Below are 20,545 nucleotides of genomic sequence, written 5' to 3' on the forward strand. Positions count from 1 at the left end.
GGGGTCCCTGCCCATGAGAGGTAGAAGGAAATGCTAAGTGGGGTTATGCTTGGGGCTTCCGGGGGAGTCGTCTGAGCCAGTCCTCCCCAGCCAGGGGCTCACAGAAAATCTCTCTGTGGTCCCCATGGTTGACCCAGTCTCGTGAAAGGAAGATGCAGATGTAACACAGAAAATGTTAAATTAATACATGCAAAGTGCTTGGAACAGTGTCTGGCATCCAGTAAGTTTCAGTAAACTTTGGCTACTGCCATTCCTGCTGCTACTTCTACCGTCCACAATAGAGGACACACAGCACCCTGGGGACCACGAACCACGCAGAGGTGTGGATCAGCATCTATTGCTTCAGGGTGCTTGGGGGCCCTCTAGGGGCAATGCACAGGGGTCCCATGGTTTCATTTCTGTAGCCAAGGAAAGCCAATCCACTGGGGCTGGATCACTTTCTCTCTCTCTCTCTCTCTCTTTCCCTCCCTTCCTTCCTTCCTTTCTTCTTTCTCTCTTTCTTTCTTTCCCTCTTCTCTCTTTCCTCTTTCTTTCCAATCCAGTGGGGCTGGATCACTTTCTCTCTCTTTCCCTCTCTTTCTTTCTCCTTCCTTCCTTTTTCTTTTCTTTCTTCTTTTTCTTTTTCTCCCTTTCTTTCTTCTTTTCAGGGTCTCACTCTGCTTGCCCAGATTTGGAGTGCTTGGAGTGCAGTGGTGTGATCTTGGCTCACTGCAGCCTCAACCTCCAGGGTCCAGGTGATTCTCCCACCTTAGCCTCCTGAGTAGCTGGGATTACAGAGGTGTGCCACCACTCCCAGCTAATTTTTTGTATTTTTAGTGGAGACAGGGTTTCACTATGTTGCCCAGGCTGGTCTCAAGCTTTTGGACTCAAACGATCCACCTGCCTTGGCCTCCCAGAGTGCCAGATTGGTATCACATGCATGAGCCACTGTGCTAGGCCAATGGGTCACTTTGAAAAAAGGAATGGGAGAAGCAGATGTTTAATGGCAAAGGGTGAGGTAAATGTTGGACAGAGCTTAAAGACAAGGGACCCTGGGGCTGCCCTACCAGTCGGCTCTTTCCAGGAAACCAAGCAATGCCTGGGGTCCTTGGTGCCCCTAGGATGCTGCTATTTAACATGGGAGGGAAGAGGAGTGGGGAAGGGTTTGTAGACCAGAAAATCCCTCCCTGGGAGGAAGAAGTGATAGTGACTAAGGCTGAGGTTGAGTCCAGTGACTGCCATGGAGAGGGGACGTTAGTGGACTGACCACTGAGAAACCCTCCAAACTTACCGGAGGTCCAGGGGGCCCCTCTGGCCCTGGTGGCCCAGGAACCTAGAAGCCAAAAGGGAGCCCTGTTACACTTGAAGTGGCCCTCCCTCCTGACAGGGACTGGGGTCCAGCTGGAGGCTGCAAGGCCAGAGGAGGACATGGCTGCCTACTGGAGGTCAGCCAGTGAGTGCCCAGCACAGCATCCCCCCAAAAAGGCTCAGAACAGGTTAAAATCTCATAGCAAACTGGTTGCCTGCTCAGTGTTGAAAAAAAAAATTCCCAGGAAATTTTCCTAAAGATCTATTCTTCCAGATTTTTCTTGGAAACAACAACAACCCAGAAGATCTAGCAGCACCAGGCTCTTGTTCACACATTGCAACAATTGCCTGGAGTGGAATAAGAGCTTTCCCCTCTAGGTGGGGCATGACATCTTCAGTTTACCACAGTACCCACCATTCCCTATTGTCTTTGACCCAGAGCTCTTGCAGTCATTTGTTGCATGCCTGGCCCTTGTAGACATTTGAACTTGAGACTCTTGGCTTAGAGAAGCAGAGATTGGTGATCTGGAAAGTGGGAAGACTCAAGTATTCCTGATGATTATCCCTCAAGTACCCAAGGTTTGTCACAGACAAGATGGGGACTGCTGGCCTCTGTTTCCCTTGAGCAGATGCAGATTGTAGTAGAGGAGATTCTGACTGGACAGTGAGGATGGAGGAGCTCAGGCTGTCTCCTCTATGGAGGGCAGTGCCCATTGCCTAGACCGTGTTCTGTCTCTGATGAACACAGACATCCATTTGTCCACAGGTGGCCATTGCCGGCTCCTTCTGAGCTGTTCACCTCACCTCGGCTTCAGGGCTCTCCTTGGGTGCCTCGTCTTCCCAGGGGTAGCATTCCCTGGAGTGTGGCCAGGGCAGTGACTCCCCTGGCAGGTCATGACAGAGGGCACCCCTACACTGGGCAGAGAGGAGGCCCCTATTATTTCCTGGACCTGTGGACTTTTCTGCTCCATCACAGTCTCCTTGTGGGGAACACAATCTTTGGAAGCTCTTCCTTCTTAAACAAAAGCTTATCATTTTTAATAAAAGTTTACCATTTTAATTCTTATTATAAATAAGTGGTTTACAGATCCTAATTATGGTATTGGTTATACAAATCTCTACATGTATTCTCATACACAGAACTGGCCACACTCCTGAAGAAGTCAGTTTTACCTGTGTGGTAATTTTAAAATAATAAAAAGGTTTCAGATATTTAAACAATTTTTTGGTGTATCAGAAGGGCTTGAATATATGTATATACTTTTGATATTCATATATAATATGCATATAATTATATATACATATATGTATATGCTTATGATTTCAAATATATACAAAATTTGGTTTTCTACTCTTTTTCACTTGATGTGAAACCGATTTTTTCCGTTTTTTTTTCTTTTACATGTTCCCCACCAGCTTCCTGGTAATGGTGCTGTGCTATTCATTGAGTGGAATGAAAATGAGTCGTTACAGCCAGGACGTAGGAAAAGTGCTCGGACGTGGTGACTATTATTACCATACATTATTTAATCCTTTCCTTCTTGATAGAAATGTAGGCTGTTTCTAATTTTTATTTTAAATACTTCTGGGAGGGACAGTGTGCGTATAACGCTGTTCCTGGATGTAAATCGTTTCTTTAGGAGGCTATCCATTTCTAAACAAGTACCATCCACGTTGTACAAGTATCAGGTCTGTTTCACTAAATTCAGACAGGGCGTGGCAAGGTGAACCACCCTGCTGGGGACTGAGAAGGTTTGGGGTCTCTCCCATGGGTCTGAGGTGCTACTTAGGTGCCCAGACCCTTCCATCAAACATCCTGCGTTGCATGCATCATTGATCTCTGTTGCTTTCTTGGTTCTTGCCCCTAAGCCTACAAATATGGCTGATTCTCTGCTGTCTTTTGAAAACCTTGCCTCCATCCTGGCTGATTCTTACTTAGCTGTTCTGTCTTCTCTTCCTTTGACCACCTCACTTCTTCTCAAAAGAATAGTCCCTCTCTATCTGGAAAGCCTACCTCTGAAACTCTGTGGCAAACTCCCGCAAAGTGATCAAGACCCTGCCCACGTAGACTTCTTTTGGGATGCTTGCCTGGTTCCCTAAGTTGCTCCTATGCTAGTGCCCATTACAGGGTACTGTGAGCTGTGGAGGGATGGTTCTGTTTATTTTCTTTCTTTTTATTTTCTTTTTTGTTTCTTTTGAGGCAGAGTCTCACTCTGTTGCCCGTGCTGGAGTGCAGTGGCGCAATCCTGGCTCACTGCAACCTTTGCCCCCTGGGTTCAAGCAGTTCTCCTGCCTCAGCCTCCCAAGTAGCTGGGATTACAGGTGCCCACCACCATGCCTGACTAATTTTGTATTTTTAGTAGAGACAGGGTTTCACCATGTTGGCCAGGCTGGTCTCAAACTCCTGACCTCAGGTGGATTTGCCCGCCTCAGCCTCCTGAAGTGCTGGGATTACAGGCGTGAGGCACCGTGTCTGGCAAGTTCTCTTTATTTTTATATCTCCAGCCTCTAGCACCAGGATGGAAGCATGGGAGATACCCTGTGAAGGTTAGTGAGAGACGTGGTTAACGGGAAGATTGGAGCAGTCCCAAGGCTCAGTGCCTGACCCACAGCGGTGCTCAGTAAACGTGAATGTCAGGCACTTGCAAGCTGCATTCTAAAGCACAGAAATACTGTGCATTCTGCAGAGACTGTCATTTGATGAGTCTCTGTCAAATTATGTCCCATGTACCTCTGCTCCTGGATTGCCCTTCTCCCCGGCTTCTCCTTTCTCTCCCTGTGGGCACAAAACACCACTGCATGAATGCCAGCCCTTGGGAAAGCCTGGGCACAGATGCACCCTCAAATCTGTGACAAACTAGACTGGGACTCGACTAGCCTAGGTGTCAGCAAGGAACACTGTGGATGATGTGAGGTGTCAGCCTGTGGGATAGAAGACTGGGCAGGGACTATCATCAGTATCTTGAAGAATCTGAGGCTCTAGTACAGGGGAGGAGAGGCTGATACTCTCTATGGACTCTGCAGTGGACAGGCCTTAGGGCGACCTGTGACTTGTTTCTTGGCCCTGGAGTAAGGCACATGACAAAAGTGAGGGACCTCACTTCTATGATGATGCCACAGATTACAGTATATGTGACATACAGATGGTGACATATATTTGAAGATTATGTTACATGAACACACAAACACACATGCACACAGCTCTGCCTTGCTAACACTAGACGCTAGAGAGACCTTCCCGCTGGCCTTGGCCTTGAAGAAGCCGGTTGCTATACTATGAACTGTGTACTGTGCTGGCGGTTGGGGTGGGGTGCATGTGGCAGAAACTGTAGGTGGCCTCTAGGAGGTGCGTTCTGTTCCAGCAAGGAACTGGATTCTGTCAGTGCCAGTGAGCTTGGAAGGGGATCCCTAGCTCCAGATGAGAATGCAGTTGGCTGACTCATTAATTGTCAAATAATTGTCTCATGAGACCACAGGCAGGGGACCCAACTTGAATGTGCCTGAACTCCTGACCCACAGAAACTGTGTGCCAATGAATGTGTATTGTTTTAAGCTGCTACCTTTGCAGTGATTAGTTATGCAGCAGTAGATAATGAATATGGCTCCAGAGGCCAGAGCTTCTGAGGGGTCAACTCGGGGAGGCTGACAAGGGAGCTTCCACACCACATCCAGGAGCGCCCTCTCCATCCTGGGGCTGCCCCACGGTGCAGTGGACAGGTCGGGAGGCAGGGAGCTGCTTGCTTGTGCCAGCTGAGTGAGGGAGTCCTGCACTGGGTCAGACTTGGGACTGGTTGACTTCTGAGGCTCTTTCCACTTCCTAGAGGAGAATTCTGAGCCTAAGATTCTAGCAACTTCAAAATAGGTTGGTGCTTCTAGAGGCCATCAGACTGTGAGTCAAGGAAGCTGCAACCTCTGTTCACACTCAAATGCAGTAGCAGATCCATGTTTAAGAGGATCCCCCTTAACCCAGGCTGGGTAGCCAGGATTGGGGTTAGGGCAGCCTTGTCACAGTGCCAGGCACCCGCTAGGCTGGCGGCCCCAGGGATGACCCTCATCTGTGGCTGCCTGCAGACAACCTGGACACCTAGCCCTCTGGCCTCACTGTAAACCCCAGGGGCCCAGGTGGATTAGGCAATCCTGCCACTCTGGGTCTGCCTTGACCATCAAGTTCTCCTTTTTTCCCCAGTTGGGAGGTGTAGACCCTACAGATTGGCAACAATCTCTGTTAGTGGAGCTCACGGTGGCCTTGCTGAGTGTCTGTGACCAACTGTGGCATGCACATGATGTGGCTCTCTTGCTCCAAGGGTAGGTGTCTAAGATGGCACCCATTTCACAGATGGAAACCACTGAGACCCAGAGAAGGCTCCCAAGTCAAGTGGGCAGCTTAGTGGACTGGGTGAAGGCCCCGTTTCTGTACATGCAACCTCTCCTGGGTATAGGGCTTCTGTACACTTTCCGAAGAGGCAGCTTTAAACCATGACTTGATCTCTTTCCCAACAAGTCAGTGAGATATCCAGGGAAGACATTATTATCGCTGTTTTAGAGACGAGGAAATGGGGCTCTGCAAGGCTCAGTGGATTTCCCAAGGATACAGATGACAGAGCAGGACTCAGGTCTCCTGAGTCGGGAACCGGGCCTTCACAAAGTGAGTGACTTGAGGGAAAGCCGAGTGAATCCCCCACCCTTAAGTCCTGGCCCCAGGTTTCTAGTCCAGGCAGCCACTGGCTGGCACCATGCAAAGTGCAAAGCCTGGCAAAGCTGGGGTCATGCTTGGGAGTGGTGTGTACACGGAAGGGCAGTCAGCCCTGCCACTCACCGGCAAGCCTGCTTGTCCTGTCTCCCCTTTCTCCCCCTTCTCTCCTGGGCTCCCTGGGTTCCCGTTTTCTCCCTTCATTCCTGGAGGTCCATTCTTTCCTGGGGGGCCTTGGGGACCAGGAGGGCCCATGTCTCCTGGTTTACCGCGAGGTCCCTTTAGAAAATACCAACAATGCTTCTTAGACACATTAATGGAGAAAAGAGAAGAGAGGGAGAGAGAATAGAAAAGTCCAAAGGCCTTGGCTCTTTGGTGTTTGATGGGGGCGGGCACAGAGAGCCCAGCCGGAATCTGCCTGGCTCCTCCTGGGGCTTGCAGGGTGGGCCCCTCTCCCCACCCCTTCCCATCTCCCCTTGCCCATTGGGCTCACACCAGGGCCAGATCTAGAGCCTTCCTGTCCCCAGGGCCAGGACTGTCTTCAGTGTTTTGACTGGAGGATGTCTGTTCATACCTTTTCCCCATCGTGTCCTGGAGGGCCTGGCAGTCCAATCTCCCCCTGTAGCCAGAACAACTAAAGGTGACTCTCCAGGCAGAGACCATAGCAGCCACCAGTTATGCATTGCTTAGTGCACCCAGCGTCCCTCTCAGCACCCAGCGTCCCTTCCCCATAGAGTTTGCTCATTTAGTTTTCACCGTGTTGCTGGGAGGTATTAACTTGCATTGCCTCTCTTCTACAGACAGGACCCCAAAGCACAGAGCCATGTGCCTGAGGCCCACAGTGAGTGAACTGGGGAGCCAGCATCCCAGTCCAGGTGCTCTAGCTCCATGTCCACGTTTAGCCACAACCTTGCACTACTGCCTCTGAGGGCCCTGGGCTCCCTGGCTCACATGCAGAAGGGTTCTCGCCTTCAGGTCTCCTCTGAAGGCAGAACCCCTGTCCTGGCTGCTCCACAGGAGCTCCCTTCCTCTTCACACACACCAAGCCCCTTCTTTGGGTCAGGTGGAGAGTTAAGGGAGGTGGCAAAATGATGTAGGTCCCCTACTCAGAGAAGCAGAGGAAAGGGCAGAGAATCCTGTCTGATAGATCGATCAGGGGAGGCTTCAAGGAGGAGGTGGTCTTTGAATTGGGCTTGAAAGATGAGAAGGGCTTTGAAAGAAAGGGAAGGGGGAAAGAGACTTTCAGGGGAGAGGACCTCATGCATGGGAGACAGAGGGACAGCCCTTCTGAGAAAAACACAGAGGTTGATAGAGTGTAAGAGGAAAGCAAGGACAGGAAGCAAGGAAGGAGGGTTGGGGAGAGACTCAAATGCTGAGGTCCCTGATGGCGCCCTGACTCCTGCTGTGGGTCTGGTTGAAGCAAGGGCAGGGGTGTGTCTAGACCCAGGCCCCACGGCATCAGAAGGCTAGATGGCAACGGGAGGACAGAAGGGCCACGGCGGCTGGGAGGTGGGTGGGCAGGGCCCTCGGTGCCTTGGAGCAGCAGGAGGGTGGCGGTGCTGGGAAGGTGAGATGGTCGCAGGACAAGGGGAAGCCCTGGGGTCGCTGCCTTTGCAAGGTCTTCACACGCCCTTTGTCAAGACAATATTTACCTTCTGGCCTGGAATCCCTGGAGCTCCAGGTGGGCCGATTTGCCCAGGAAGACCAGGAGGCCCCTAGGAAAGAAGGGAAAGACACATGGAAGAACTGTCACACTGAGAAGGGCGGCCTGTCCCCAGGGGGCTTTATGTGAAGCCTGGCTTGTAGAGATAAGTTGTTTTCAAGCATTTCTCCAGTGATAGAAACATATTTTTTGCAAAGAAAATAACATGGGGAAAACTAAAATGCAAAACATACAAGCACCAAGTGTGACTGGGTTGAAGTGGGGATGGGTTTGGAGAGCCACACCCAATTCCCTCTCCTTCTCTCTAGGGTACCTCTGGTGGCCCTTTGGGCTCCAAGAAGTTAAGTCTGACCTTCCTGAATAATGACTTAAACCTGTCTCCAGGAAACAACCCAAATGTCCATCAACAGGGGAATGCATGGTACATTCATACAATGAAATACTACTCAGCAGAGAAAAAGAACCAAGTGCTGATGACACGGGTGCATCTCATACACACTCTGCTGAGCAAAGGCACAGCAGACTGCTTACCATGTGATTCCAGTTATATGAAACTCTAGAAGAGACAAAAGACACATCTAATCTGCAGTGACAGAAGTGATGGCAGAGCAGTGGTGACCTGGGGCTGGGAAGGACTCCCACAAAATATGAAGGAACTTTCTAGAGTGATTGGTGGTGGATACCTGGGTATTTACACTTATCAAAACTCATCAAACTCTACACCTAAAATCAGTACCTTTTATTATGCATAAGTTACACCTCAAGGTTGATTTTAAAAGAAAAAATGTTTCTGGGAAAGTTTTATTTCCAATAGCGATTTCACATTATCATCATTATTAAGACAGAGTCTTCCTCTGTCACCCAGGCTGGAGTGCCGTGGTGCGATCTCAACTCACTGCAAGCTCTGCCTCCTGGGTTCAAATGATTCTCGTGTCTCAGCCTCCTGAGTAGCTGGGATTGCAGCACCTGCCATCATGCCTGGTTAATTTTTGTATTTTTAGTAGAGACAGGGTTTCACCATGTTGGCCAGGCTGGTCTTGAACTCCTGACCTCAAGTGATCCACCCACCTCAGCATCCCAAAGTGCTGGGATTACAGGCATAAGCCACTGCCCCCTGCCAAATAATATATTTCAATGACTCCAAATGAAGCTCATTGATTCCAGAACCATGTCATTGACAGCAGTTTCTGAGATTGGGGTATCATACAAGTTGTGTTTGATTGTGAGTTTGTGCCATCCCTAAGTGTGTTCGGGGGTTCTTAGCCATGAAAATATATTAGGTGAATTGAAATTTCAGTAGTCAGAGAACCTCATGATCTTTCCTCCTCCATCTTACAAGTTAAACTTGGTGGTGGTCATTTTAACTACAAATATTTACCAAGAGCCTGTCACTGGTAGGCACCTGTACAAAACCCAGGCTTGAAATTCCCTGGTTTTCCAAGTGCAGATAATGAAATTGATTTCCAGGAAAGGGGGATAGGTGGAAGGTTGATACTAGTTTTTTGGGGTAATGGATTTAAATTAGATAAAAGTTGGGAAAAAAGAAAAACATTAAAAACCTCCACTTCTGTACTACTATTTCCTTGACACAGCTGTAAACAAAACCCAGCATTTGTATTGTCACCAGAGAGCACAGCTGTATTGTAAAAAGCCTTTACACAGAGGACAGACATGACCCAGGGCATATCAAACACAGCTTGTATGATACCCCAATCTCAGAAACTGCTATCAACGACATAGTTCTGGAATCAATGAGCTTCATTTGGAGTCATTGAACTATATTATGACCAGGGCAGCTCTCGAGGCCCTCCCACCAGTCCTGACTTGTCACCTCCAGCTCAGATCATCGTCTGCCCCAACACTGTCCGGTCACCCATGATCTGCAGCCCAGTGTCTGCGTTCTGAAGGAAGCACTCACGTCCTTGCTTCCCAGCTGCCGTCCCAGTCCCCTGCCCAGTGCTCAAGGAAATCCAGGAGGAGCGAGACTTACCATCAAGGCCAGCGTCCGGATCTCCTAAGAAACCAACACCACACAATCAGTTGAAGAGCAAATCAAGAGCCAACTGTAAAGTTTGGTTCTCACTGCACAGTCACTGGAAACATGGGGGCTGGGCCCCTCAAAGGAGCACGGGAGGAGGGGGACCCTTGCAGGTAGGCTCCACAGCCCCCAGACTCACCCCACCCCCACCTCTCACTGAGGTTTGTAGTCACTGGACAGAAAATACGAAGCATCTCCTAAGCATGATTATACTCCGAGGCTGTCCTACAAGGGACTCGGGTATGCCCTAAATGGACTACAACCTTTACTTCACTTTACTGAAAGCGAAGGAAGCACCAGCTCTTACTGTTTCTAGTCACCTTCTGAGGACCTCCCCTTGGTCTTTCCTCTGCTCCCAGAACCCAGATTTCAAGGTTGCCACGCACCTCCCTTTAAATAGACACAGTATAGCAAAATACGGAGCCTCTCAAAAAATAGATCAGAGAGATGACTGTTGACCTTCAAAGAGAATTTTACACCTTGTAAATGGAGTCACACATGGACACAGACTCCTTTGAAGAAGTGGTTCTTGAGTGGGGGCAACTTCTTCTCCCAAGGGACAATAGATCGTGTCTGGAGACACAGTGTGTTGTCACAGCTGAGGCTGGGTGCTACTGGCATCTGGTGGGTAGATACCAGGGATGCTGCTGCACATCCCACAAGATACAGGACCATCTCTCCTCCCACCACAAAGATTCTCCAGCCCCACATGTCAACCCCAAGGCTGAGAAACCCTGCTTTAAAGGGTGGGGAGCGGGAGCTCATGAACTTGAAACAGGATTAAATTCCCACTAAAGGAGATGTGTTCCAGGAAGATTTTCTGCTGTGTGAAAGGGGGTTAGGCATGCACTAAAGAAATGGGGCCCCAGTACCCTGGATGGGCTGTACCCTGCAGGGTGCCAGGATAATTCCACTGTGGCTCTCAGGTACCCAGAGGCAGGATAACTGGCCAGCTGGCCCCAGACAGAGAGCCCAGCCACCTGGGGCCATTTGCCAGGAGGCTACACAGTGGGAGGTCAAAGAAGAGGAAGTGGCTCTCCTGGCAGTGCTGCCTGAGGGCCTGAGGGCAGGGCCCCTACTCCGCTTTGCGGAACAGCCCCTGATCAGGGCATGGTGCAGAGCCCTGAGGTCCATGAGGATCTCGGCCTTGGGGCTGGACCCCCGCTCACCTGGAGAGCCTCACTGATGTTTCCATTGTAATCCACCATCTCTCCCTTTCCTGGTTCTCCCTTGGAGCCCTAGAAGGCAAATGAGATCTCAACCCAGGGCCTGAATCGGGAGGGCTGAGAGGGCAACTGTGGCCCGCTCTCTATCAGCCCACACTGGCCGCACCAGGCTGTACACAGGTGGACCCAGAAGAGCCAGTGGGGCCCTGAGGATTCCGAACACTCTCAGAGGATGCTCAGGGACTGCAGAACAAATTGAGACGACTCCATGTGAGACGTCTGGGTCAGGCTGACCCGGGAAGTTTTAGTCCACCTAGGCTGCCAGTCAGACCTCCCACCTGAGGGCCAGATGCTCTTACCCTCCTTCCCCCTCAACACCCCAAGGTCAAGCCTGTGAAAGGAAGATAAAAACTCAGGGCTCCAGTTCACTCTGGCAAAAGAGAAAAAGTTCAGCTAAAAGCTGAGTCATTCAAGAAGCTGCCTTTCCTTTTGTTCCTAAGCAGAGAGCTACAGATAAAGTTCTAATATCCCCACAGGTCGCTGTTCCATGCTCACCTTAGCTCATGTAAAGCGCTATTTTACTGAGCATGAGGCCAATACATAACTGACTCTTCCCCTACTTGCTCCTTTTCCCTGGCCATGTGCGGATTACCATACCCTTCCTCTTTCCCCTCCAGCCTGCTTTTCCCCTTTAAATGCTGAAGCCCTCTAAATCATCTTTGGCAAAAGGCACAGACCTGTACCTGTCTCTTGGGCACGTGCCCTTAATCTTGGCAAAATAAATTTCTAAATATTAATTGAGACCTGTCTCAGAGTATTTTTTATTTATCAGCTGGTTCATGCTATGACTCCAGTGGGGAGAGGCACATACCTTGGGGCCAGCTGCTCCCGGTTCTCCAGCTGCTCCCGGTTCTCCTGCTGCTCCAGGTTCCCCCTGTTGCATGAAAAATTGGAGCAAAGTGGGGATAAGGTTGGTACAGAGAATCTGATGTCCCCAGATAGGCCATGTGATAAGGGCCAGGAGGCTCATCTTAGCTCTTAGTCCACAGAAGAGCAGGTTCTGCCCCTTCAGGAGACATCCCAAGAACACCCACCTACACTCCTCTCTCCCTTTGAGCTCCTCTAGCCTGCCTCCCAGTTCAGACTCGGTGACCTTTTTTTCTGTTCTGTGTTTGCTGTTAGTGACTCCCCTTTGTCTCTCTCACTTTTCCCCAGTCCCCTGAGTCAGCTGCTTCCATGGGATCAGGGACATGTGCTTCTCTTTAATTCCATTCTGCTCAGGTATCCAGGGCTCAGCAACTTTTTGCCAATTGTCTGAGTGTCAGTTACTAACGAGAGCCCACGTGGTCCTTTTACTGCCCACTCTACTTGTGAAAGACCCAGAATGCTGAGTGAGACATGGAGGGTCAGGAAGGTCTCGGGAGGACATGGGTGTATGAGCACCCACCTCCTAGAGTGGGCGGGTGGAAGGATTTCTTCCTGTTGCAAACAGTACAGAGCTATGGGGAATAAATGAAAAAGCGGTGTAACTTGTGAAAAACCAAGTGCAGTTTCAATTTTTCTGGGACAATTGAAGACAATTGACAAAAAACAAGTTAGAAAGTAAAAATAAACAAAACAGGAACCCTTTGGTGTGACTCCTGATGACCCTGCTCATGGGACGTGCGGCCACTGCCACCTCCGGGTATCCCACCCTCTTTCTCCTCCACTGCCACAGCGCTTCAGTCACTGTGAACTCATGAGGCAGGCTGCAGCCTTTCATAGGGAGTAGCTGGAGAGAAGCGAGAGCACCTCGTTTACCAGTGGCTGAGGAAGCGCTGTGTCACTTCCTGGTCAAGTGTCCCATCCCTAGACTGGCTTTTGCACGGCTGCTGTCTCAGTGGATGGCTCTCTAAAGCTCAAGCCAACCAGGAAATAGGGAAGCCAGGGGTCACGTGCTCTGAGGGCTAGCCCTAGCGTGGGCTGGGATGATTCTTGACCTCCCAAGCTGACCCCTATCTTGCAGCTCTGGAATGTGGGAGGGGGGTGTCTCTGTACCTTGTCTCCTTGCTGCCCTGGGGGGCCAACCTGGCCATCGACACCTGCTTCTCCCTGGGGAGAAGAGAGAGTTGGAATGAAGGCATGCTGGGCACCTGGACAGCTGCTTATGGGGGAAAAGATGGCCTTGTTGCTCATGCCCTGGGTGTTGCCTTCCCCAATGGCTTCTGCACCTCCCACTGTTCCACCTCCCTGACTCCTACCCTCCCTTGGACCCAGCCTGAATCTCACTTCCTCTGGAAGCCCACCCCCGTTTTCCTTCCCCACATTCTGTGCCCTTTACTGGTGTCCACTCTGCCCTGCCAGGCCCTCCTATGCCCATGCAGAGCCCAGCCCACGGCAGGTGGGTGTGGGTGGAATGCACGAATGTATTGCTCCAGATCGCGTAGAGTAATGCATGCTTTCCTTCTGAGCTGACAAAGAGACCCCTTCATTTCTCAGTGCTGCTAAAGCAAACCAATAGGAAGCATCTACTCTGTGAAATCCAAATCTTACCATTGCACTTTTCGAGCAGCAAAAGGAAACTGAGGGCTGTGCCCATTTGCAGCTGCCCCCACTGCTACCACTACCAGATGTGCTGGCACTAGATGAGGCTCAGCTGATAATTGACCTGCAACCTACTCAGAGCCAAGTGGGGGGCCTCTTGGCTGTCCTAAGGCCCTGAAGCCATTGGTTCCTCTCTTAGTTACAGCTTAGCCATCGAGGGCCTGCAGCCATCCATCCTTCACTCAGTTACAGCTTAGCCATAGAGGGCCTGCAGCCATTGGGCCGGGGCTCAGCTACATCAGAGTCATCTGAGTCATCTGAGTCAATGGGACCATCCATCTGCCCCATCTGCTTGGAAGCAGGACCTGGGTCCAAATGACCTTCTTGGAATCCATGGGGAAAACCACACACCTGGAGCAGGGGAAGGCTAGAGAAGGCGGGATGTCCAGGACATAGAGTCCCCGAGAACAGGCTGAAGATAAAGGCCCCAGGCAAACACCTCCCAACACTGACTCCCGGGAACACTCACCTTTGGCCCTGGGGGCCCAGGGAGCCCTGGAGGGCCAGGTTCCCCTCTGCCTCCTCCAATGGAGTTGCCAGCATCGCCTTTCTCTCCCTGGGGGTGGAAGGTGAAGTTAGCATCCCTGGTGTGGAGGAAGGTCTAGACTGAGCTCCTGAGGGACACTATGGGCTGTGGGCCCCAGGATGTCTGAGGACCAGGGGCCTTCAGAACCCCAGCCTGGTCTTATGCAGCCGTGGGATTTGAGGAGAGATTGGAAGTGTCTACTGAAGGGCAACAGGTTTAGAGCTGACACAAAGGACCCATCACAGCTGGGTCTGCAGCAGTGGTTCTCAAAGTGTTTTCCACGGAACACTGCTCAGTGGGTTAAGAATATTCAAAATGTGGAAGAACATTGTTAGTGGTGGCCAAACTATGTTAAGAAATGCAGCATTAAATAAGGCTTTGCAGACCCCATCAGTGCAGGTGCTTAGGCCTCTAACAGGCTGAGGGGCACTGTGACTTTCCAAGGGGCCCATCTTATTATACACACCTCCCCTAACCTATTTGGCCTCATTGTTTTACATTTTTTTCTAAATGAAATATCCTACAGAGCTCATGAACTGTGGGATGCATTTGCAGAAGTGGTACCAAGAATTCTGACCAGGTCATCGCTACCGAATTCTTTACATTTCATTTTTGCCAATCAGGGCCTGCCTATGGCACTAGTCCCTGACAAACAGAATCTGGCTGTGTTCCAGCTGCTTTTCCCACAGTCTGGGAGACAGACACATCCAATGCTGGGGTTCGTGTGGATGTGCAGGGCTGTGTATGGAATGTGGGTGACAAAGAACCTGAACCCTCCATTCAGAGTGACACCTACCTTCTGCCCCAAGAGGCCAGGAAGCCCAGGGGAGCCTGCAGCCCCCTTCTCACCCTGCAGGGAGACGCAGACAGTGGGGGTTAGGAAGAGTTTCTGCAGCAGGTTTGGGAAGCCACCAGCTCCATGGCTTAGGGCCTTGCCTTCCCTTGCTCCTGCCCCCTGCCCCTGCCCTAGCTGGCTTTCCAAAGAGCTCTGCCTTCCCCTAGACCCTATCCCAGCTGGCTACTTCTCTGGGCCACTTTGCACTGGTGACACCTGCATGACTGCTTTCCTCACTCCCATGTGACCCGGGCCCTTGTCACTCATGCTGGGGAGAAGTGACATGGGCCACAGATCATAACAAAGGCCAGAAGCATCTAGTGCGTCCTGGGGGTCTCCTGGGAGAGGTGAGCAGTTCAGAATGCCAGTGGCTGGGCAAGCAATTCCTTTTCACCATTCTGCTCTTCTTTAGATTCTTAATGCTTAGCAACTAAGGGCCCCCAGTCTTTTCTGGCACCCCCTCTCTGCCTCTAGCTATAACTAGCTCACTGTATTTGGACATAGGGTCATTGCAAATGTAATGAGTTAGGATGAGGTCACTGGAGTAGGGTGAGACCCTATCCAACGTGCTGATGTCCTTATAAAAGGGAGAAATTTGGGCACAGACATGCACACAGGGAAATGCCATGTGGAGATGGAGGCAGAGATTGGGGTGCTGTGTCTATAAGCCAGGGAATGCCAAAGACTGCAGCAGGCACCAGAAGCCAGGAGAGAGGCCTAGAGCAATCTCCCCCTTGGACCTCAGATAGAACACACTCTGCTAACACCTTGCTTTTGGACTTCCAGCTTCCAGAACCAGGGGACAATGAATTTCTGCTGCTCAAACCACTCAGCCTGTGGTACCACAGCCCTAGCAAAATAGAACACTTCCCTACCCGGCTTCTTCCACTATGGAAGAACTCTTTTTTTTCCCCATAACATAAATCAAAGAGTCCCTTAGAGATACTGAACCCCATTCTCATTTCTCAGATTTGGCTAGGGAAGCCCCAAGAGGTTATGTGGCCAACCCCTTACTGAGTCAGTGGCAGAGGCGGGTCGAGCCCCTGTCTCCTTGATGCTCCACCTTCTAGGACACAAAGGCTTCACACAGCATCTGTCTTGGTCAGCTCAGTAGCCATAACAAACTCTATAGTCCGGGTGGCTTTGCCAGCAGAAATGTATTTTCCTGCAGTTCTGGAAGCTGGAGGTCTGAGATCAGGAGCCAGTATGGCCAGGTTCTGGTGAGAGCCCTCTTCCTGGCTTGAAGATGACAGCCTTCTTGCCATGTTCTCAGGCAAGACGAAACGTCTTTCAAAGGTCTCTCTCTCACTCCCTTTTTCTAGGGCTGCCAATCCCATTGGATTAGGGCCTCACTCTTATGGCCTCATTTAACTTTAACAACTCCCCGAGTCCCTATCTAAATACAGGCACACTGAAGGCGAGGGCTTCAACATATGGGTCTGGGAGGGACATATTCAGTGCATAGCAGTGTCCAATATTAGGTGAGAGCCCAAGAGCACCCCACCAGCAGGGTGGGGGTATCAGGTCAGCACAAGAAGCTTTGCTCCCCTTGGCCCTGGAGAGAGGCAGCTCTCCGGTATAATAATGTGGGCTGAGGGCTCTGGGCTTATAATTTGGTCAGATGTCTCAATGAACATTCCAGCTGGAGCCACAGAAGGTGCCAAACTCTCTTTGGGTGTTGCCTCCTTGCCACCTGCCCCGCGGTAGCAGCTGAACGGTAAAGTGGCCCAAGGCTGGCCAGGAGGTGTTGTGGAAGGCCAGGCAGAGGTCCTGGCGGTGGGAGGGAGCCCCTACTGCCCTGTCTTTCCTGGGCTGCTCCTGTGGTAGATGCGCTTATTCTGGGCATCCTTCAGAAGGAGGGCAGGCAGAGAAGGAAAGGATTTGGGTCCTGACCTATGGAGATCCTTGGGGAGCAGGAGTGGAGGGAGGCAGTTTCCTCCTTCTGCTGGGCTTTCTGCTGGGTAATCAAGGCTCCCCAGGAGAGTGGGTATGCTCTTGAGTGTGGGTTTCTGAAGCTTGGCCAGGCCGTCCCACCACTCCCTTCATTCCAGGACACATGCACCAACAGCATGCTGCAAGCCACACACCAGCCAGAGGACGGACAGGGAGCAGGGGACTGGCCAAGCCAGGATGAGGGGGCACACGCTCAAATACATGATATCCTACCCTCTGCCCCCTTTTTCCCAGCAAACCTGGGGGCCCCGGCTTCCCTTCTGCTCCTGGGTCTCCCTTTGGGATAAGAAGAAGATGGGGCAGGGAGTGAGGGGTAGGATGGGCAGTGATCATTGATCAGCATTTCCAGAATACTTGTCCCTTAAGCTCTTCTCTAAAAAAGGGTGTTCTGGTCAAAAAAGTTTTGAAAATGCCACATAAGATATTTCCTTTCGAGAGTTCCTCTACGCACGTTTAGCAAATTAAAGGTTCTGAGAAGGTCTGCAGCAAAGAAACCTGTGTAATATTTTTAACCTAGTATTTCTCAAAATTATTTGACTGTGGAAATTTTTTTCTTGTCACATCTCTTATTGTCACACAAGAGAGAAAGGGAGCCCTGAAGGTGCAGGGGACAAGAGTCACTGCCTGCTGAAGCTGGCATGCCTGCAGGCCAGGACCCAGGAAGGGGGAGGCATTTGCAGTGTGCTCCTGACCAGTGGGCCCTTCTCTGCTCAGCCAGGTCCCCAGCCCCAGGCCAGCCTCACAGGGACTAAGAGCAAAACAGCAACAGCCCCTCCCACCTCTGCCCCATGATTGATGCTCCGTGCAGCTCGGAATATCTCCCTGCATCAGTACCTTGGTTCCTGGGATCCCTGGCTCACCCTGTGTGGAAAAAGAGAAACAAATGTGAGAGACTGTAAAAGCAGAAAGAAATGACAAATGAGCAAGGCACCTGTTGGCTGTCGAGGGGAGAGTCAGGGTAGAGTTAGTGAAACATCTGGCCAGACCTGGCTTTTCCCTGTTCAGGCATCAGGCCCCAGGCCAAAGGAGGCCTATCAGGCTTCTGATCCTTAGAGGGTCCTACTCCTCCCCAAGGTGAGGGGTGTGGCAGGTGGGAGCATTAAGTGAGGCAGCCCGGGAGGAAGGAGAGGAAGGAATGGGTATTTGGTTTGGACATGGTGCTCCCTGCAAGTGGACCTGCCGTGAAGGTCGACTTTGAGCACTTGTTTTTCCAGGCAGTCCTCACATCTGCCGGCCAACCAAATGGGCAGTTAGGGTGGGGGTTTGGAGAAGAACTGCTGTCTCTGAAGCTTTGGAAACATATAGCTGCTGAATTACAGAACATGAAGGAAAGATCTGGGCTGCCTTCCCGCTGCCTTGGTGCACTGGAAGGCTAGTGAGAACTTCAGTCGAGGCAGGAAACCTTCGCTACTTACTTGTGAGGCTTAGTTACACATCTGTGGCTCAAGGTTATGCACCTGGTACAAATGTTACTTTGAGAAAAATGTTTCCAAATCCTGCCTGCCCCCTCTTTGGTCTGGTAGTTACCCCACTGAGCCTACGATTCCCAGCTCTGACCGCTCACATCTCTCCCACCTGTCCTTGCTGTGTTGGTTACAACAGTCCACTGACCTTCATTCCAGCCACAGCGATTCCAGGAGTCCCCTGGAAGACAGAAAAAAAAGGTCTGAAGATGTTCTGCAGCGAGGGGACAGCAGGGTTGGGGGGGGGGCGGTGCAGAGCAGTGGACAGCCTCCCCATGGTGAAATGGGAAGGAGGACCACTCACTCACTCCTCCCAACCCTGCAACCACCAAGCCTGCCCTGGGAGGTGCAGGTGCTGAGCTGACATCTTGAGAATGGGTCTGGAGGAGGGGGCTTTGTACAGCTCAGCCTGCGGGTCTCCCTGGGCTGCCCAACCACCTGAGCAGCTCCTAGCCTCTCCTGGGTGGCACAGCAGGGAGTGTGGGGCACTAGATGGGGCTGGAAGGGGGAGCTTCATTGGAATATGAAAGGAGGAGGAGGAGATGGGAAGGGAGGGGGCAGGAGGATGGAAAGTCATGGGAGAGAAGCGAAATTAGATGACAAAGTAAAAGGGCTGATTTCACCAAGGACAGCAGCCCCAGTGTTTGATTGACATTACCCTCACAGCCAGCTCTGTGCATCTCTGCCCTCACAGACTGGGGAGTGGCTGGAGTGAATCCTGTTTCCATATCAGCCCAAGGCCACCTACTTTGAAGGATATATGATGCCCAAAGTGCCACTTAGCAAATCCCAAGTGGAGGTGATTTTGGAGGATCCTTCCTCTCCACTTGGGTTTTAGGACTGCAGTGGAGCTGGGGTACCTGGGCTGGCTTTTACTGACCAAGAGATGCACAGGAGGAGGCTGCCTACATCAGGGGGCACTCATGAGAGACCACAGTGCTGCAGCTGGGAGGGCCAGGACAGGCAGAAGGAGGCCCAGAGAGTTGGGACTCCAGAGGGTCCCTGGACCTGGGAGAGAGGGGGCGGGACCTTTGGGCTGCCTGAATGTGGGGAAGGGGAAGGTACCTTGGCTCCATGCTTGCCTGGCATCCCTGGCATGCCCCGTTCTCCCTAGAGGACAAAATAAGAGAAAGGACGAGGAGAGGACCAGACTCAGGGCCTGTCGGCCCACAAGGATGTGGGTGAGAATGGCTAGTCTGGAGGCTGGGATGGCTGTTCCTTTCACACTGAGCTCTGAGGACCTGACCTTGGTGGCAGCCATGTGGGCCCCTGCCCTCAGCTATGTGAACTTGCAGGAGGGCCCAAGTTACAGGTCACAGAGCAGGAAAGGCCCTTAGAGGGAGAGGCCCGCCTAGAGGAATGCAAGTTCAGCAAGGGAAGGTGACTTGCTTGAGATCTACCTACCACTCCCTGGTTGAGAGTTGTACCTGGAACCTGGGCTGTGGGGTGGGACCATGGGCAGGAACCCCTCATTGGTCGCTTACCTACTGCATACCTTCCCTCCCGTCCCTGCCTCCTTTTAACTCCAGCAGCTTTGCTAGGATGGTACCTTCTGGCTGAGCCAGAGAGGGGCTCTCTTCTCTCTTCATCTGGGGTTCCTTTCCCTTCCAAGTCCCCAGGGTCTAACTCTTCCCCAAGGCATGTGCCCCTGCCTATTTCTCTGCACCCTAGTTCTGACCCTACTTGTCCAAAGACACAGGTAGGGTCACCTGTCCTTTGTTGCTTCTCTGGGATAGCGTGGGCTCTGCTCTACTATCTTGGCACTGGCCCATCTTTATGTTCAACGTCTTCTCTTTTTTTGAGATGGAGTCTCACTCTGTTGCCCAGGCTGGAGTGCAGGGGCGCCATCTCAGCTCACTGCAACCTACACCTCCTAGGTTCCAGCGATTTCCCTGTCTCAGCCTCCCAAGTAGCTGGGATTACAGGTGCACACTACTACATCCAGCTAACTTTTATATTTTAGTAGAGACGGGTTTCACCATATTGGCCAGGCTGGTCTCAAATTCCTGACCTTGTGATCTGCCCACCTTGGCTTCTTAAAGTGCTGGGATTACAGGCGTGAACCACGGCACTCAGTCCATGTTCAACCCCTTTACCTCCCCATGAAAATGCCGAATCTATGAGAGCAGGGTGAGATCAGGAAGAAGGACACACCACAAGGGGGTGGAGTTGGAGATGACAGCCAGTGACAAATGGGAGGCCAAGAGCAAGTAAGTCAGGACTTACTGGCTACATCAGGGGAGGAGGAAGGGCAGCTCCTGGCTCCAGGAGTTGAATCCTATGATTGTGCCTAAGCATGAAGCCCTGGCTGGGGCCGGGATGCTGTCAGTGGCCAGCCTGC

General features: G+C 51.5%; 1 protein-coding gene across 11 annotated transcripts in view; it reads right to left on the reverse strand.

Moving 5' to 3' along the window:
- Positions 1 to 20,545, reverse strand: part of COL13A1 (collagen type XIII alpha 1 chain) — a 90,799-nt gene that overhangs the window by 22,198 nt on the left and 48,056 nt on the right. For 4 of the 11 annotated variants that reach the window (XM_078345674.1, XM_078345672.1, XM_035268112.2 and 1 more), the window contains exons 16-29: positions 19,270 to 19,314; positions 18,353 to 18,385; positions 17,576 to 17,602; positions 16,955 to 17,017; positions 14,750 to 14,803; positions 13,897 to 13,983; positions 12,882 to 12,935; positions 11,716 to 11,778; positions 10,848 to 10,916; positions 9,631 to 9,654; positions 7,630 to 7,692; positions 6,552 to 6,596; positions 6,104 to 6,256; positions 1,271 to 1,312 (exon numbers count right to left, since the gene is read on the reverse strand). In XM_078345674.1, the coding sequence (XP_078201800.1) occupies positions 1,271 to 1,312; positions 6,104 to 6,256; positions 6,552 to 6,596; positions 7,630 to 7,692; positions 9,631 to 9,654; positions 10,848 to 10,916; positions 11,716 to 11,778; positions 12,882 to 12,935; positions 13,897 to 13,983; positions 14,750 to 14,803; positions 16,955 to 17,017; positions 17,576 to 17,602; positions 18,353 to 18,385; positions 19,270 to 19,314 (822 nt within the window). The remainder of the gene's footprint in view (positions 1 to 1,270; positions 1,313 to 6,103; positions 6,257 to 6,551; positions 6,597 to 7,629; positions 7,693 to 9,630; positions 9,655 to 10,847; positions 10,917 to 11,715; positions 11,779 to 12,881; positions 12,936 to 13,896; positions 13,984 to 14,749; positions 14,804 to 16,954; positions 17,018 to 17,575; positions 17,603 to 18,352; positions 18,386 to 19,269; positions 19,315 to 20,545) is intronic. The other 7 variants (XM_078345677.1, XM_035268130.3, XM_035268117.2 and 4 more) reach the window with 3 other exon arrangements.

This window comes from Callithrix jacchus, chromosome 12 (genome assembly GCF_049354715.1).
Source record: "Callithrix jacchus isolate 240 chromosome 12, calJac240_pri, whole genome shotgun sequence".
In the NCBI taxonomy this organism is placed as follows: Eukaryota; Metazoa; Chordata; class Mammalia; order Primates; family Cebidae; genus Callithrix; species Callithrix jacchus.